Below are 19327 nucleotides of genomic sequence, written 5' to 3' on the forward strand. Positions count from 1 at the left end.
AGCTTCAGCCCAAAAGTACAGTGGAAGCTTTGATTCAGCAATCATAGTCCTTGCAGCTTCAATCAGTGTACGATTCTTTCTTTCGACGACTCCATTCTGCTGTGGAGTCCTTGGTGCGGAATACTGCCTTCTAATTCCCTTTTAAGAGTAATAGTTGATTAGAGTTTGATTCTTGAATTCAGTGCCATTATCTGACCTTACAGCTTTCACTGGCACACCTTTATCCAATTCAACTGACTTAATATGATCAATCACTGTCATCGGGGTTTCATCCTTAGAAGCCAGGAAATAAACCCAAGTAAATTTCGAGAAGTCATCTACAATAACCAAGGCATATCTTCCTCCATCAATTGATGCAACATTCACGGGACCAAACAAATCCATATGCAGTAAGTGAAGTGGACTTGTAATGGTATTGATGGTCTTGCCTTTGTGAGATGCTCTCTTCGCTTTTCCTTTCTGACAAGCTTCACAGAGATCATCAGTTGAGAACTCCAGGGAAGGCAAACCTCTCACTAGATCTCTCTTGACTAGAGAGTTCATGGTTTTGAAGTTGAGGTGTGAGAGATTTTTATGCCATAACCAACTATCTTCAGCAGACGCTTTGGCGTAGAAACAGTGAACTTCGTTTCCTGGTCCTGAAGACAAATCAGCTACAAATATATTGCCTTTCCTTATGCCACATAGTGAAGGACGCTTATCCTTGATATGTTTAATGATACATATCTCCTTTTCAAAATGAACATAATATCCCTTGTCACAAAATTGACTGACACTCAGGAGATTATGTTGAAGTCCTTGAACTATAGCAATATCTTCTATGATGATCCTTCCAATTTTGTACTTGCCATATCCCACAGTACGACCTTTGCTATTATCAGCAAAACTGACTGTTGGGCCAGCTCCTTCTCTTATGTCTTCCAGCAGGTATCTATTGCCAGTCATGTGCATTGACGCTCCACTGTCAAGCACCCAAGTAACTCGTACAATTCCACTGGCACCCTGCAAAAGACAACTTGATTAAACCTTCTTTGGGACCCACACTTGATTGGGTCCAGCAAACTTAAAGAATTGATTTCTATCAGGTAATACAACAGAGCGTCTTGGACTGATACTTGGTTCTGATTTGACTGAACTTACTTCCTTAACAATAGCCTTATAAACCTTAGTTTTAGGCTTTGGAACATAAGTCTCCTTCCTAATACGAGGAGGACTAGCAGTCTTTGATCTAGCATGCTTATTGTTTGTGTGTTGTCTAGGTGATGTGTTTTCATATTTAGCATGCAAATTTCTAAAATAAGCAGACATCATATTGAAAGCACAGGTCATGCAATTATCAACACCACAAGGTTTATGATATGCATCAAAAACAGGATCAACAAGAGTATCAGTAACAGTAGTAGGAACATCAATAGATTCTACTCTAACTTTGTTAACAGATTTAAAGTTCTCAGTAGAATGACATCTATTGTTCTTGTTCTTACTATTCACAAAGTTATTAGGCTTGTTGAATTTAGTTCTCTCAGAGTTGACACCTAAACCATCTTTGGGCAACCTAACATTGCCTTTCACTTTGACTGGTTTCAGTGATGTCAGGATCTCATCTCTCTTCTCATTACTCTCTTTCATTTTAAGGTCTTCCTGTTTAAGTTCATATTTAATGACAACAGGAGTTTCTAACAGAGGTTCAGCTTCTGAGGATTTGAACAGGGGTTGAGGGGAATCTTTCAAAACAAAAGGAATTCCTCTCTCCTCAGCACTCTTCTTAAAGGGAGTAATGTTACTAGCCTTACCTACAGATTTGTTATAGTCAAAACCTATTCCAACAGTTCTCTTGATCTCTTGTTTATCATTAAGTTCTTTGACTATAGTGGAGGTGTTAGGTCCTATAAACTCACTATATAAAATAATATAGTGAACACAATCAATAACACAGTATGACAATATAAGAGATTAATTGCAATAAACTCTTATTCACAATGCTCAGTAGGTTACAAAAACTCTCTTAGTGATTTATATATTATCACTAAGAGCTGCTAGGGTTCTTCTAAGAATATACTCGATTACTTAACTCATATAGAGTAACCCTAATCTGTGTTTATATATACACAGTTACAGAATCAATCTCTGATTTGATATCCTATAAATCAGCTATGTATTCTATCAATCAAAGATTGCTACTGTTTTCTGTTTGGTTTCCATAGTCAGCAAATCACTCCTCCGCTTCTATCCTTCCTTGAAGTATATCCGCTTCTGAGCTCTTTCCACGTGTAAACTCTGACGAGTCTTGACTATGTAAACTCTGATCAGACTTTATCAAACTCTGGTCAGACTTTATTAAACTCTGATCAGCTCCCAGCTCAAACTCTGATCACTCCTGTTCTAAAACAAACTTTAAGAACATTAGTAATCATCAATTATATCTAACAATCTCCCCCAACTTGTGCATAAATATGTTATGTGCAAGTTAACAGATAATTGATGATGTCAAAACAAATAAGTCAAATGCAACAGAGTTTAGCTATATAACCATAACATAAAACTTTTAAACCTTACAGATAGTTTTACTCCTTAGCTTCATAGACACCATTGGTTGTCTTCATGTATTCTCTGAGGAGTTCCCTTTCAACTTCTGCAAGTGCTGCAGTCATCTGTCTTTTGACTTCTCTTAATTCTGGATCTGAAACTCCAGTTTGATAGATGGCAGCTCTAAGATCATAAATCTTGTTTTTCTTCATGTCCTTGTCCAGCCTAATGTAGTAACCTTTGTCAGACTCTTCATTGAAACTAAGAGTTCTGATTCCAGCTACTGTTTCTATTTTTGCTGAATTCTTCTTCATCTCAACTAGCTGACCTTGATAATTGAAGTACTTTGGAACAAAAGGTCCAGCATTCTTGTTTCCAGTTATACCCATCTTTCTCTTGATTTGATCCTTGATCAGATTTGAGATGTGCTGACATGATTTGTTCTTCACTTGAAATATGTACTGAACATATCTCAATTCCTCCCAGTGTTTAGCATAGAGATCAGCTTCAATAACTCTAAACACTGTCCCATCAGACATAAAGTAGATAAGAATGTTATCACTTCTGTCATTCTTTACCAGTTGGACTGAATCAAGTTTGTCCATTCTTTCTTGCAATGCTCCAGTCTTGGGTGCACAGAGAGATGAGGGGTCTGTTGACATTGATCCTATACTCTGATCAAATTTTTCATATTTAGATCCTAATCCTCCTTTATCTCTTCCTGCTTTTCGATGAGAGATTGGTTGAATTGAGCCCTTGTCGAAATTTATCTCAGTCATCAGACTTGGCTTTGCAAATCCTGGCAATGGGGTTGTTGTTGGTTTAAACACAGCTTGAGCCTTGTCAGAGGTTGTGTCTTTCTTTGCTTCCTCATTAACTTGAGCTGTGTCAGAGGTTAATTTTTCTTCTTGTGATTCTGCAATATGAGCTTTGTCAGAGATTGCAGCTTCTGATTTCTTTCCTTTTACAACTTGATCTTTGTCAGAGGTTGTAGGCTTCTTCTAAATCCAGCCTTTCTCAAGGCTATCATCTACTATGCTTTTGCCTTTGCTTGTATATTCATCTTCAGAGTATACCCTTTTGATTGGTAAACTCTGATCAGCAATAGTAGTTTCCTTGATCATTATTCCTTTTTCCTTTGGTCTGGCAGTTGATTTTGCAGGTTTCTGGATTTTGCCTGAGGTTATAGCTTGCTCATATTCTTTCTTTAGCTCTGCTTCCTCTGCAGCAATCAACTCCAAATCTAATTTAGCTTCTGGATTTTCTTGTTCAAATAGCAGTCTAGCATATTCTTCATCAGTCATTGGTTTATCTGATCCAGCCACTGGTCTTTGCTTTGATCCAGATGTGACATTGTGTGTTGGAGCTGGAGTAGACTTTGAGCTTTGCTTAGACTGTTTTGTACTGTCAGAGTTTGAAACTCTTCCACCAGTTGCAGCTTGAAATCTCTTGTTCTTTGTGAAGTCATCCACATCATCATCATCATCATTTTTCTTTCTTTTCAGAGTTTGAGAAGTAGACTTGCATTTGACATTAGCTACTCTCTCCCCCTTTTTGACATCATCCTCATCAGGAATCAGTACTGAGGTTATCAGAGAAAGTGAAGATTGGATGGCTTCAAGCTGTTTAGACATTGTCTCTTGAGTGAACTCAATGTTTGACATTCTCTGTTCCAGAGATTGATTTGCAGACACCAGCTTCTTCATATCTTCCTTCAGAGGTAGGAGGTTTCTTTTCTTGTCCATGTTTTGAGTTTCAGCCAAATTTGCTACCTCAGTTCTAAGACTATTTACAGACTTGGATGTCTGAGCATGAGCAGTATGAAATGTCTTCAGATATAGAACTGTGGCTTTGAGGCTTGACATGACATCAGAGTTTGTAATCTTATTCTCTGCCATGGATAGAAATCCTTCAGCCTTTGCTGGCTCCAGAGAATGCTGATGACTCAGCCAGAGTTTATCCCATACTTCATTAGGTGGATCAACCTGAAGATCCCTGGGAAGAGGCTCAGAGTTTGTCTTCAGAGTCTGCAGTCTGGCATTGTATTGACTGGTAGACTCCCACTTTTGTTGTTGAAGAGACAAGGGGACTTCATCTTCATTTTCATCATCCTCATCATCATCAGATGCAGAATCAACATCATCTTCAACAGGATCTGGAACAACTTTCTCTTGATCTGCAGATTGTAATTTGCTGGGCTCTTCACCAGCCTTAGCAAGTGACTGCAATGCTTCCAATGCTACCTTGTCAGAGTCTGTAATTACAGCATCTGACTTGTAATTTTCTGGAGCTGTATCATGAATTATGGCACCCTCAGGAAATTTCAATGGAGATTGAGGAATTGGAATGGAGGGTCCATGATCAGAGATTGGAGTGTGAGGATCAGAGAATGTTGTCCCAGCTTCAGTTGGAACTGGTTCCTTGCAGATTATTTCCTCATCTACTTCAGATGAAGTAGAAGATGCTGTAGCAGTAGAAAGAGGAACAGCTTGAAGAGGATGCACCATCAGAGCTTGAGAAGAATCAGGAATTGTAGTAGATGGTGCTTGCTCTTCCTCAAGAGTGAAATCAGTGATCTCAGTTATTGGTACCTTTGCCTTCTTAGGCTTGTTTGCCCTTGCTTTAAATCTAACTTTTCTTGACTGAGGGCTAGCCTGAGGAGGTTCAGAGTTTGTTGCAGGAGAGGCTTCCAGATCATCATAATCATAAGCTGCAACAAGTCTCCTTCTTTTCTGCTTTGGTGGAGAAGCAGCTTCAGAGTTTAAAGTCTTAGAGACTGTATCAGAGTTTATAGTGGGTACTGTATCAGAGTTTGTTGGCACATCAGACTTTGTCTTCAGAACTTGTGTAGCAACAGAGGTTCTGGTCTTCACAGTGGAAGGGGCTGCATCAGACTTTTTAGCCCTTGTTGATTTTGATGCAGAAGATCTGCTTGCTGTAGGAGTTCTGGAAGGTTGAGGTTGTTGTTGTTGGACTGGGGGCAAATCCATCCTAGCTTTAACTGGAGCTGGAATCAGGAGGGGCCTCTGGATTGGATACTTCTCATCTTTTGAGATGAGGTCCTTGAACACCCTTTTATGAAGCCTAAAGGGCTTGATCTCATCATCAGCAGCAAAATCCACCTCACCAACAGTGGCATTGAACAGTAATTGACAAAATCTTGAGAAATATATGATTTGTCTATTTTCATGCATTCTTTCACCAATATTTCTAAGAACTAATCTACCAAAATCAAAATTAGTAGAGTAGATCAGAGAATACCCAATTTGTAGCATATCCATGGGTATAGCATCCCAGTTGGTGCTCTTCTTCTGAAACGCCCTTGTGATACAGTCAAAGAAGAAGCTCCATTCCCTTCTTAGTCCTGGACGCTTTAGTTGCCCTAATTTGTCAAGTGATTCACTGTAGCCCAGAGCATTCATCATGCCCCTGAGATTGGTATCTCCATTTGTGATGTACGCTGCATTCTCTGGTATGTTGAATGCTTGACGAACTGTGGCTGGAGTGACAGCATACTCATCCCCTTCATATGCGAACACAATAGATGGTGATCCATCTGCACCACCATTATCATATTGCCCTGTCCTCCAAAATGTGATGATTTGGCTTCCAGAGAGTCTGGCAGGAGCGGTAAGAGCAGTAGCCAGGGCACTCTGTGCCAAGAATTGCTGGATTGGATGATAATCCCTTGGAGCATCTGCTGAGTTAAGAATGGCAGCGTGGTTGTTGGGAACAAATTCCACACCTGCATGAGTAAACGCTGAAGTTGCCATTAGAACAGAGTTTGTGAAGGAAGGTGTTTGAGAAAGTGTGTAAGAGAAGATTTGAGTTGCAGAGAGAAAAGCGTAAGAGTTTGTTGAGAGAGTGTGTGAAAAGATGAAGTGTATAAGTGAATAACAAGCAATAAAATCTGATGTGATAAACTCTTCAGATTTTGTTTAGCTGTACACGCTTGGGCTTTTGTTCAGCTGTACACCTGTCAGATTTTAACTGGTAGATGAGTGTTAGTGGCATGGAGAAAAGAAAATAGTAATCATGAGCGCAGTAAAACTTGTGCAGTTATAAATGCTGATTACACGTTCTCCTATTAAAATGTTTTACATGTAAGCCCACTAACAATACAGCCGTTTAGAACACTCTCTTCACATTCTCTGAATGTTTAAACTCCTGATATGTACAAGATTTTAAAAAAATCAAGATCAAATCCCTCGCATTTTAAACTCTGAGATTTAAAACAAAGAAAATAAATTTCTAAGTACCTCAGAATAAAACATAATGTTTAGAAAATTCATCAAGAATCAGATTTTGTCATAAAATCCATAGCTCAATAATGTGCTTGTGAAAAAAATGTGTGTGATTTAACATATTAAATCAGAGACTAAAGAATTTCACAATTTCCTAAGAATAAGGAAGACAAATATAATCTGTTCAAACTCTCAAGACATAGAGAAGTGACATACTCTGATGAAGACTTATGCAATTAAATACCCCCTATATATAATTTTTTTTTTTTTTTGAAAGGACGCTTCTCAGTGTAAATGAGGCACGACCTTTAAATATAATATTGCATCAGTATTTCTCCAGTAATCAGAGATTGTGACTGGTCACCATAGATTATAAAATCTTAGCAATTACTTAATACCAGCAAATGTTTGGGTCTTCCCAGTCACTGTCATATAGACATCTAAGATCTCAAAGGAGTACCATGCTTATCATCTGGGGTGTATTGGCTTAGAAATAAAGTCATCAGAGTTTATAACCACTGTGCATCTCTAATTTAATGAGAGAAAATTCAAATTAATCAGTCTCACTTATAATTAAGATATGTGAAGTAAAAGAGTCTCAATGATATTAACATGCTTCTTGTGTAATACAGTTGCACAAAATTGAGATCAAGATTGAAGAACTTAACTGAGATGCATGATTACTAATTCAGATCATGCTTCATAGTATCTTCACAGGTTATTTGTCTCAAAGAAAAAAAATTGAGATCATTTATCAAGATTCAGAGTTTACAAACATCAGAGAATATCGTCAGAGAATGACAATCAGAGTATAACAAACAGAGTATATCATCAGAGAATGTCATCAGAGTTTAACAATCAGAGTATATCATGGCAAATTTGTGAGCAATACATATGGTAATTTGACAATTTAAGCTTGAAAGATCTGACCATTATGTTTACTCAGTTCCTGATATCATTCCTAGCTCATTCACCAGCCTAGTAAAGGTTGCTTCACTTAGTGGTTTGGTGAATATGTCTGCTAGCTACTGTTCAGTGGGAACAAAGTGAAGTTCAATGGTTCCTTCCAGCACATGCTCCCTTATAAAATGATATCTTATACTGATGTGTTTTGTCAGAGAATGTTGAACTGGGTTTCCTGTCATAGCAATAGCACTTTGGTTATCACAATAAATAGGAATTTTAGAAAAGGATAACCCATAGTCCAACAATTGATTCTTCATCCAAAGAATTTGAGCACAGCAGCTGCCTGCAGCTATATACTCTGACTCTGCTGTTGATGTTGATATTGACTTTTGCTTCTTGCTGTACCAAGAAACAAGTCTTCCACCCAGAAATTGACAGCTCCCACTTGTGCTTTTCCTGTCAATTTTGCAACCTGCAAAATCTGCATCAGAGTATCCAATTAGACTAAAATCTGATTCTCTAGGATACCATAATCCCAAAGATGTGGTTCCCTTGAGATATCTGAATATCCTCTTTACTGCAATCAGATGAGGCTCTCTTGGATCTGCCTGAAATCTTGCACATAGACATGTGGCATACATTATGTCTGGTCTACTTGCAGTCAGATAAAGCAAAGATCCAATCATTCCTCTATAGTTTGTGATATCCACTGATGCACCAGTATCTTTGTCTAGCTTGGTTGCTGTTGCCATAGGAGTAGTTGCAACTGAACTGTCTTGCATGCCAAATTTCTTCAAGAGATTTCTGGTATACTTGGCTTGATTGATAAAAATCCCATCTTCGGTCTGTTTAACTTGTAAACCCAGAAAATAACTGAGTTCCCCCATCATGCTCATTTGGTACCTAGACTGCATGAGCTTGGCAAACCTTTGACAGAGTTTAGCATTAGTGGAACCAAAGATGATATCATCAACATAGATTTGAACTAAAAGCAGATCATTACCATGATTCAAATAAAACAAAGTTTTGTCTATGGTACCTCTAGTGAATCCACTTTCAATAAGAAATTGAGCTAGAGTTTCATACCATGCCCTTGGAGCCTGCTTTAGTCCATAGAGAGCTTTGTCCAATCTGTAGACATAGTCTGGATGCTTTGGATCCACAAATCCTGGAGGTTGTTCAACATATACCTCTTCATCCAGTTTCCCATTAAGAAAAGCACTCTTGACATCCATCTGGAATACCTTGAATTTCTTGTGAGTAGCATAGGCCAGAAAGATTCTAATTGCCTCCAATCTTGCAACTGGAGCAAATGTCTCATCATAATCAATACCTTCCTGTTGTGAATACCCTTTTGCCACAAGTCTTGCTTTATTCCTTGTAATGACACCTTCACTATCAGTTTTGTTTCTGAAAACCCATTTTGTACCAACTATGGATCTATCTTTAGGTCTTGGTACTAGGGTCCAGACTTTATTTCTCTCAAACTCATTTAGCTCTTCTTGCATTGCTTGTATCCAGTCAGCATCTTGAAGAGCTTCCTCCACCTTTTTAGGTTCTGTTTGTGACAGAAAGCAATGATGTAAACACTCATTTGCTGTAGCTGTCCTTGTTTGCACACCTGCTTCTGGATTTCCAATTATCAAATCAGGTGTATGAGATTTTGTCCACTTCCGAGCATGTGGAAGTTGGCTACTTTCATCATTGAATCCTCCCCCTTGATCCATGCTCTCTTGATTCTGTTGATCTTTCTCTGTAGCTCCCCCTGAATTTGTGCTATCAGAGTTTGAATCAGTATTCTCTGATGAGTTTGAGTCAGCATTCTCTGATGAGTTTGAGTCTTGGGTAGAGTCTGAAACATTCTGATGCTCCCCCTCAACATATGCTTCATCATCATGAACTTGTAAATTTTCACCAGAGTTTGCTGTATTTTGCTCACAGTCAGAGTTTAACTGTTCATCAGAGTTTGTCGAATCAGATAATATTTCTTCATTTTCAAAATGCAGTTCTTCATGATCATCCATATCTGCTAAACCCATAATTCTCTTGTCATCAAATGACACATGTATGGATTCCATGATCACCTTGGTTCTTAGATTATAGACTCTGAAGGCCTTTGTTGTCAGAGGATAACCTACAAAGATGCCTTCATCAGCTTTTAAATCAAACTTGGTAAGCTGTTCTGGATGAGTCTTTAATACAAAGCATTTGCACCCAAATACATGAAAGTATTTCAGATTTGGCTTCTTTTTCTTCACCATCTCATATGGGGTCTTGCCATGCTTATTAATCAGTGTTGCATTTTGAGTGAAACAAGCTGTTTGAACAGCTTTTGCCCAGAAATAAGTAGGTAATTTAGCCTCATCAAGCATAGTTCTGGCAGCTTCTATTAGAGTCCTGTTTTTCCTTTCAACTACACCATTTTGCTGTGGTGTTCCAGGTGCAGAAAATTGTTGCACTACACCTCTTTCTTTAGCAAGTTCTGATTGAAGAGATGCATACCTCTTTAATAGTTCATCTTTGATAATGACAGCATCATCTCTTTCTTTCTGAACTTCTAACATCTGAACTAATTCTTTTTCTAGATAATCATTCCTTTTCTTTACACTTAGAGTTTCAGATTTTAATCTTTCATTCTCTAAAGTCTGATCTCTAAAGCTGATATGCAAAGTTTTAAGGAACAATGTTAACTCAGTTATATCTTCAGTATCAAAGGCAAGAGTAGAATGAGGTACCTTAGCAGTAGATTCAGAGTTGTTGTCAGTGTTTGCCATCAGAGCATAATTGACTTCTTCCTCTGAATCAGATGTATCTGTCCAGTTTCCTTTCTTGGTGATAAAGGCTTTTTCCTTTTCTTTCTTGGCTTTCTTGCATTCAGATGCAAAGTGACCCTTTTCACCATAGTTGAAACAGGTATACTTGTCAGCTTTTCCAGCTTTTCCTTCCTTGCCCTCATTCTTCCTGAAGTTCTTCTTATCATAAACTCTGTCAGAGTTTCTGTCTTTCCTTGAGAAACTTTTGCCTTTGTTGAACTTTTTGTAAGCCAACTTCTTGAAGCTTTTCACCATCAATGCTGCTAACTGCATCATCTCATCATCACTTTCTTCAGAGTCTGAGGGAACATCAGAGTTTGAGTCATCAGAGTTTGATGACTCAAAGTCAGACTTTGTGACATGAGCTTTTCCTTTGCTCTTAGCAGCTTCCTCTTGAACTTTTAGAGCAACAGACTTTGATTTGCCTCCATGACGTTTGCTCCTCTGCTCCATCTCAAGTTCATGAGTCTTCAGTCTTCCAAAAACATCATCAAGAGACATTTCTCCAAGATCAAGATTTTCTCTTATTGTAGTGACTTTCAAATCCCATTTTTCAGGAAGAGCCAGAAGGAATTTGAGGTTTGAGTCTTCAAGATCATATTCCTTGTTCACCAGAGATAAGTCATTCAACAGTTTGACAAATCTGTCATACAGATCTGTCAAGGACTCACCAGATTTTGAGTCAAAGTGCTCATACTCATGTGTAAGGATGGTTTTTCTGTTCTTCTTGATGGCTTGAGTTCCCTGACATCTGGTTTCCAGAGCATCCCAGATTTGTTTAGCAGTTTTGCACCCAATCACCCTCTTAGACATTGCATTATCAAGGGCACTGTGCAGAAGGTGTTTCACCTTTGAGTCTTTGCCAATTGACAAGATGTCCTCAGGGGTATAATCTTTCTTGTCTTTTGGAACCATCTTCTGAGGTTCATCTCCAAGCCCAACAGAGAGCTTGGTGGGCATATGTGGTCCATCATAGATCCTGTCAAGGTATTCTGGATCAACAGAGTCTAGAAATATAATCATTCTCTCTTTCCAGACTGGATATTCAGATGCCTTAAGGATTGGAACTCTAAAAGACGAAGCTTGTGATTTTTCAGACATGATTGTGATTAAGATCTCACTGTAGTTATCTTAACAGAGCTGGCTCTGATACCACTTGTTAGGTCCTATAAACTCACTATATAAAATAATATAGTGAACACAATCAATAACACAGTATGACAATATAAGAGATTAATTGCAATAAACTCTTATTCACAATGCTCAGTAGGTTACAAAAACTCTCTTAGTGATTTATATATTATCACTAAGAGCTGCTAGGGTTCTTCTAAGAATATACTCGATTACTTAACTCATATAGAGTAACCCTAATCTGTGTTTATATATACACAGTTACAGAATCAATCTCTGATTTGATATCCTATAAATCAGCTATGTATTCTATCAATCAAAGATTGCTACTGTTTTCTGTTTGGTTTCCATAGTCAGCAAATCACTCCTCCGCTTCTATCCTTCCTTGAAGTATATCCGCTTCTGAGCTCTTTCCACGTGTAAACTCTGACGAGTCTTGACTATGTAAACTCTGATCAGACTTTATCAAACTCTGGTCAGACTTTATTAAACTCTGATCAGCTTCCAGCTCAAACTCTGATCACTCCTGTTCTAAAACAAACTTTAAGAACATTAGTAATCATCAATTATATCTAACAGGAGGCATCCTTAAAGGCTTTACATTTCACTTTCTCTTCGTCTAGCTGAAGTCTTAAAGCAATCTCACCTTTCTCTAGAACTCTGACTTTAGCAACTTGTAATCCTAAATCCATAGTCAGTTGTTCAATTTTAGGTTTTAATACGTTCATCTCATTCATTTTATAAGCATGAATATCTAAGACTAATGTATCAATTTTAAGATTGGCAGCTTTCAACTTTTTAATAGCATCATCTCTTTCAAGTCCTAATTGCATAAAAAGTTTAGGGCATGTAGGAACTACCTGAAAGCTTCCAGCAGGAGGAGGTGAAGATGATCCAGCATTAGCCATAAGAGCAACATTCCCTAGCTGCTCCTCTTCATCACTATCTGTATCATCCCAGCTTTTCCCTTCTGCCAGATAAGACTTGCTTTTAAAACTTTGACTTCCAGAAGTACCCTGATGCTTTCTCACTAGTGCATCATACTTCTGCTTCAGCTCGTCGTAGGAATCTTTTTTCTTTCCTTGAACCTTGGGCTGTTTGCAATCAGTTGCAAAGTGTCCTGGTTCACCACAGTTAAAGAATTTGAACTTGCTTCTATCCACCATCCCAATCTTGTATCCTCCTTTGCTCGTAGAAGATGAGTAACCTCCTTTTTGAAACCTGTTGACAGTAGGTTTGTACTTGTAGGAGGAGTTTTTCCTGAATCTCATGTTTCCAAACTTCTTGGCAAACAGTGATAGAGATTGATCTTCTAACTGCTCTAGCTCTTCCATTGTATAGAACTCTTCATCACCACTGGAAGAAGCAGTCTGATCCATCTCAAGTATAACAAACGCCTGAGTGGTTTTAGAAGGAACAAAAACATCCTTCTTTTCTTCCGGTGTAGGTGATTGAACAACTAGAGCTCTTGAATGGTTCAGTGTTTTACCCCAGCCATATCTCTGTTTACTTTGAACTTGTTCAAGTTCATAAGTTTTCAACACTCCGTAGAGTCTCTCCAGAGATATCTCATTCAGATCTCTACTTTCCCTGATGGCAGTGATTCTGTGTTCCAGATGTTCAGGAAGTGTTAAGAGAAATTTCATGTTGACCTCTTTCTTGTCGTAGTATTTCCCATTTAGATTTAGATTATTAATCAGATTATTAAGTCTGATAAACACTTCTGAAATCCCTTCTCCGGGATTGGAACCAAACTGTTCATACTGAGCCATCAGTATTTCTTTCTTGTTTTCTCTGACTTCATCTGAGCCTTCGTTTATAATCTCTAACGTATCCCAGATTTGCTTGGCGTTCGTACAATTTACAACAGCATTGTACATTACTGAATCTAGAGATTCCACCAAAATCAGTTGAAGAGCTTCATCTAAGTTCATTTGTTCACCCTTTTCATCTGTGTACTCATGAAGTTCTTTCGGAATAGTCTGATGAGGTATTAACACACCATCTTCTTCGTGTGCTAATATGACTTTCATCGGAATAGAAACACCCTTGTTTAATATCCCGATATATTTTCTGTTGGCGGTGCGGAGGAATAACAACATATGCCTCTTCCATAGGCCAAAGTGTTCCTTGCTGAACGGTGGGATTTTAATGCTACTGATCTTTTGTGTACTCATTTTTAAGGATTTGAAGTGAATAGTGTTTGGATGAGATTTGGATTTTTGAAAGAAAAATATTTTAAATCAGAATTAATTTTTGGAATAAAATTAATTCGAATAAAAAATATTTGGACGTTATAGAGTGTGTATAGGATCTGATACGGAAAAATGGTATCAACCTGACTCTGATACCAATTGTTAGGTCCTGAAACGATTGTAGAAGGGGGGGTTGAATACAATCGTCACTAAAAATCGCGGCGGAATAATCTGATTTGAATTAAACTTGTTAATCAGATTTTAATTAATTAATATAACAATGTTTTAAGTCGTTATATAATTAATATGGTTCGTTTTAATGTCCACTAAAGTTCGTAGAATAAATACGACAGTATGTATTCTAACTTAGTGATTAAAACAACCGAGTGATCAAAGCACAGAAAACTGTGGATATAACAATTGCAAGTTACAAACAACTTGAAAGCTTTTACAATGCTTGAACACTTACAAATGAAGAAGTGAAGCCATATTTATAGGCAAATCACTTGGATCTAGGTATGACAAAGAAAGGAATGATTTTCTAGCTTAAGAATGACATTATAAAGCAAAGACATGCCAACCACAAAGAAGGAATGACTTAATAACACAAAGCCATGCTAAACAAAGGGAAAGAATGACTTTTTATGAGAAAGCCATACTGAAAAACTCGGTATGACTTATTCTGCCTTGGCCTTCAAGCACCAATCGGTATGACATAGACAGACAAAGTCATAAGGCATCTTTCGGTATGACATATTAAGTCATACAGGTACAAGACACAAGTCATAAAGGAATGCCTGATAAGCAGACACGGTATGACATTAATAAGTAATGTCATAACACACTTAAAACTCATATGCAAGAACTCGGTATGACTTAGAAAGTCATGCTGTAGAAAGCCTAAACACATGACACGGTATGACATTCTCTGAGAATGTCATGCCGAGTCATTTAATCAATAAAACCTTTATATTTAATTGAATAAATACTCAATAATTACTCACTTAATTATATTAATTATATAAATTCATAAATTAAATTAATTCGAGGGTGAATTAATTTAATAGATAAATTATACAACTAATTTAAATTTTTTGATAAATGAAATAATTAAATAAATATTTATAAAATTATATCCTTTCAGCAGCAGAGACTTCAGACTTGATTAAACGTTGTAGATCTCTGTCTTGATTGAACGACCACTTGTAGTTGATGCAGAACACTTAATCTGAGTAGCTGACACACAAATGTACTGTCTGGTTCATCTGTATCTAGCTGAATTAAATATTCTTTATCAAATAAACATTTGAGACTTGGCTTGTTCGTCAAGTCTTTGTCTTCGTAGATCTTCTTCATAAGTAACAATAGTATGGAATCTTCTGAATAAATAAAGTATTAAAACTTTATACCTTCTGGACTTTTGGACGTGCTACAAAAGATTATTTGTACACTGAGGCTTGAACATATTAATGAACTTCTTCCAGTGGTGTGCAGCAGCATCCTGAAATTCTTCAGACATATAATTTCAATAAATCACTTTACATTCTTCGTACAGATTACTTCAACAGTACTTGCTTTTACCTTGCTTTCTTATCAGAGTTGAGTTGGTACCTCTTTAATTACAAATAGGCTAAACATGTGCCTTTCATGTTGCTTGTTACTTCCACTCTCTTTTTTTTTGGCGATATGTAAAATTTTTGAGTTTTGCTACTTATGTAATAGTATATTTACTTAAATTTATTTTGATAATATTTACTACTTTAATGTGATATTCTATTTTCTAACAGGGGGATTCTGGTAGATAACCGTATCTGTGGGTACTATATTTGAAATTATTTACACAGCAAAGCTTATATCACCATCACATCTGCTAATAGAATGTATCCCTCTGAATAGATACTCAGAGCTTAACAAGTATACACATTTTCTGTTTTAGAAGCCTGCTACACCCTGTAATCTACATGGCTGCACCCACATGAATCTTAGATGGTGGTAACTGACACTCTTGAACAGAAGATTTACTAGTGGTATAAGCTAAAGGCAATTCTCACAGTTCCAACAATTTTAAGTATGGGTGTCTGGATCATCTTGAGTTTCTGTAGAGAATTTGTTGTGTCACACGCATATAGGATTTAGAGTAACTCTGAGTTTGCACTGTACTATCAAATTAATGTGTATTAGCTTTGTCAAAATCTCTAGTGAGTAGTTGAATCCAGTCATATGCCAAATAAATATCTTTGTCTGTTGAAGTTATTGGAATTTTGAGAAAAAGAAGGAAATATTTATAGAATTGCAATGTCTGGACGTTGATACGTTCTTGTTTCTATCATTTTAGTTAAAGGTTTCTCGATGCTATCAATCTTTGAGCTAATACTTCTACGACGCTTTAGGCATCATCATGTAATTTTTCGGGGATAAAACCTTTTGCCTTGCACAGATATGTGTTTGGTGTTGGCATCACATAATGGATATGGCGGATAAAGATGGTACAGAAGGTCGTTGTCCAGCATGTCGTACCTCGTATATTAAGGAAAAAATTGTGGAGACTTCAGATAATTTGAAAGGTTGGCACTTGTGACTATTGTATTTTTTCGTTATAAATGACTTCTGAAGGATCTTGCTCATATGTGGCTTGTATGTCATTTGTTTTCTTATAATGGCTAGTAGCTGAAATGAGCATGGAGAAAAAATCAAAGGCCAAGTCAAAAAGTAAAACATCTGATGGAAGAAAGCAACTCACCAGTGTCCGAGTGGTTCAGCGGAACCTTGTTTATATTATGGGGCTACCTTTAGATTTAGCAGATGAAGATGTATGATCATCTTGTCTTTTATGATTCTATCCTTGCTTACTATACTCTTTCTTTCCATCTCCCTGATAGTGTCTGCTATTAAAGTTAGTTCCCTTTTTAGCTTCTACAAGGAAAGGAGTACTTTGCACAATATAGGAAGGTAATGAAGGTCTCTATATCTCGTACATCAGTGGGGCATATTCAACAATTTGCAAATGATACTTGTAGTGTGTCAGTAAATTTTCGTCATATTTTTTATCATTTTCTAAACCTTAATTATTAAGATTACTTTAAGTTATGTTTCTTTAGTAAATGTCTAAAAATCTTATTAAGTAGATGTTTATGTATGAATTTTTCTTCCGTGAAGTTGGAAGTGCCAAAATGGTTTGATTACATGTGGCTTTCCAGATTCGGAAGTAGTCACTTTTTAATCAATTTTTTGCTTCAGATATATTACTTATTCAAAAGAAGAAGAAGCCGTGCGTTGTATTCAATCAGTGCATGGGTTTACATTGAACGGTAGACCTTTGAGGTACGGTGATGTTGCTCGAAAGAATAATTATCCATGTCGTAATTAATAACTAAAGCACAAAGGGAATTATTGTTGCTTTCTTGTTGAATTGCTCACATTGTCTTCCTTTATATTATATAAATTTTCCCCTACTTACTAAGACAATTAAGTTATATATTAATTTTATTTGCATAGTTTTCCTTTTCTTTGAAGAAATAATGAAAAAGATAAAAATAACAACCAAATTTGCAATACTAATCGTTGTCTTTTAATTTTTAATTTACAGTTGATGTGACATCCCCAAAATCCGGGGGTCTGGATTTGGTGCCACTAAAACAAAATCATTTAAAAACCTGTATTTGTGGAAAAAGGTAAAACAGATATATAAAATATCTGGACATTTTAAAAGAGATTAAAATCAAAATCACTTTGACCCCCTAAAAACAGGATCACTAATAGGTTACAGCATTTAAATCAGAAACCAAAACCTTAAAATTTCATTACAACTTAAACTACATTATCAGTTAAACTTCGATAAAAAGAATAACTCATAACCAAATAAATAAATCTATTATACAACTAAACTGAAATAGAACAATTCTAACCATAATTGGTTTCACAGACATCTCTCTGGCATTCTCGCCTAGCATCAATCTTACACGCAGCTTACGCAGATGAATCATCTTAAACCCTAACTGAAAGGGTTAGAAATAATATCAAGGGTGAGCGAAAATGCTCAGAAAGATAAATTTAAAAGCACAATAAGATAAATCCATAATATGCAGGGAATTTTCCAATCCAATAAATAATGGATTTCTGTTTAAAACATTGATAAATGCAATTCCAAACTGGAGAGAGAGTTTCTAAACATGAGAAACATTTGGAATCAAATAATTGATTCATTTCAAAATCTTTAAAACCTTTGATTTGCATTGCAGCAAATCTCATAAAATAATACCTTTGCAAGAACTTCAAAATTTAATCATTTGAGAAGTTCAAAATAACTTTTGATAATCAACTGTTCATAAACCACAGTTCAAGAAATCCCTAAATATTCAGTGTCCATCATTGTCGACTAAATTTCCATATATTTAGTTGCTAAACCAGCATGACAATGATGAGTTGAATAAATAGGAAGATCTCAACTCATTCTTGGCTCTAACTATCACTGAGCAACAAATACTTCAGCGACAATATGAACTTCGAATTTAATTTATAAAACTTTTCTGAAACTTAATGCTAATAAAGAATAGCATTATTATATAAACCTTCCACAACATTTTTAGGGATTGGAATAATTTCACGCTATGTTATAGCCGATGATCAGTCGTGAGATAGCACCGGATCATGCACGAAGCATGTCACCAAATTTTAAGGGATCCAAGGCACACATTGGCCTAAATTGTAACTGGACCGGCGGTCGGTCCCCGAGGGTACTTCCAATCACAGAATAAGCAAGGTATCGAAATAATCGACAACCTTATTTTATATCAAAATCATAATACTAACCGTTAGATTAACAGTTCAACATTTCTAGAACATATAAATAAAAGTTCTTTTCAGGGTAAACATTTATAGAAAACAACAGTTGATAAAATATTGTAGACATGATGTTGAGTGTAAACATGTCAAAATAATGATTCAAGTAAAACAGGTTTTATGCTCGAAATTGTGTAATGTAATTTAATGCAACTAATATACTCGTAAAAAGTACATGTTCAAATATAAGAGAGAGAATAATTGAAAATCTTTAAATAAATAATTTCAAGCTTAATCAGCTTATCTTTTTTAAAATGCTGAAAACAACAACAATTTTATAAAGACATTCAAAAGATCATGAATGCTTGTGTGCAATAGCAGAGAATATTTGTTAAGTGAAGAAAATAAAATATGATTGGTTATGCAGAGATGTCAAACAGAATACTTGTAGTAGCTACAAGAGATAAATAATAATATTGTATTTTTAAATATATGATATGCACTACTAGTGGCCATAGGAAAATATCAATATGAATGATTCTTTTAAAATAGAAGAGAACAAAAAGATAACTTCCAATAAGTACAAGTCATACTTAGAAAATTTGCCTCTGACAACAAAACTAGTGACATCACAGTCACGCTACTCGAAACTTTAGATTGCCTTGGCATCTAACTTCTGGCTCAACACAACACGACTATTCTGAATGTCATTGATAACACGTCTTCGTCGACT

General features: G+C 36.4%; 1 protein-coding gene across 1 annotated transcript in view; it reads left to right on the top strand.

The window, feature by feature from the left end:
* The window catches only part of LOC108207265 (uncharacterized), a 34678-nt gene that overhangs the window by 8848 nt on the left and 6503 nt on the right, over positions 1 to 19327 (top strand). Inside the window, exons 2-5 of the mRNA XM_064086801.1 lie at positions 16253 to 16379; positions 16483 to 16625; positions 16726 to 16835; positions 17053 to 17136. Coding sequence (XP_063942871.1) covers positions 16253 to 16379; positions 16483 to 16625; positions 16726 to 16835; positions 17053 to 17136 — 464 coding nt within the window. The remainder of the gene's footprint in view (positions 1 to 16252; positions 16380 to 16482; positions 16626 to 16725; positions 16836 to 17052; positions 17137 to 19327) is intronic.

The sequence above is a fragment of the Daucus carota genome, chromosome 2 (assembly GCF_001625215.2).
Source record: "Daucus carota subsp. sativus chromosome 2, DH1 v3.0, whole genome shotgun sequence".
Classification (NCBI taxonomy): Eukaryota; Viridiplantae; Streptophyta; class Magnoliopsida; order Apiales; family Apiaceae; genus Daucus; species Daucus carota.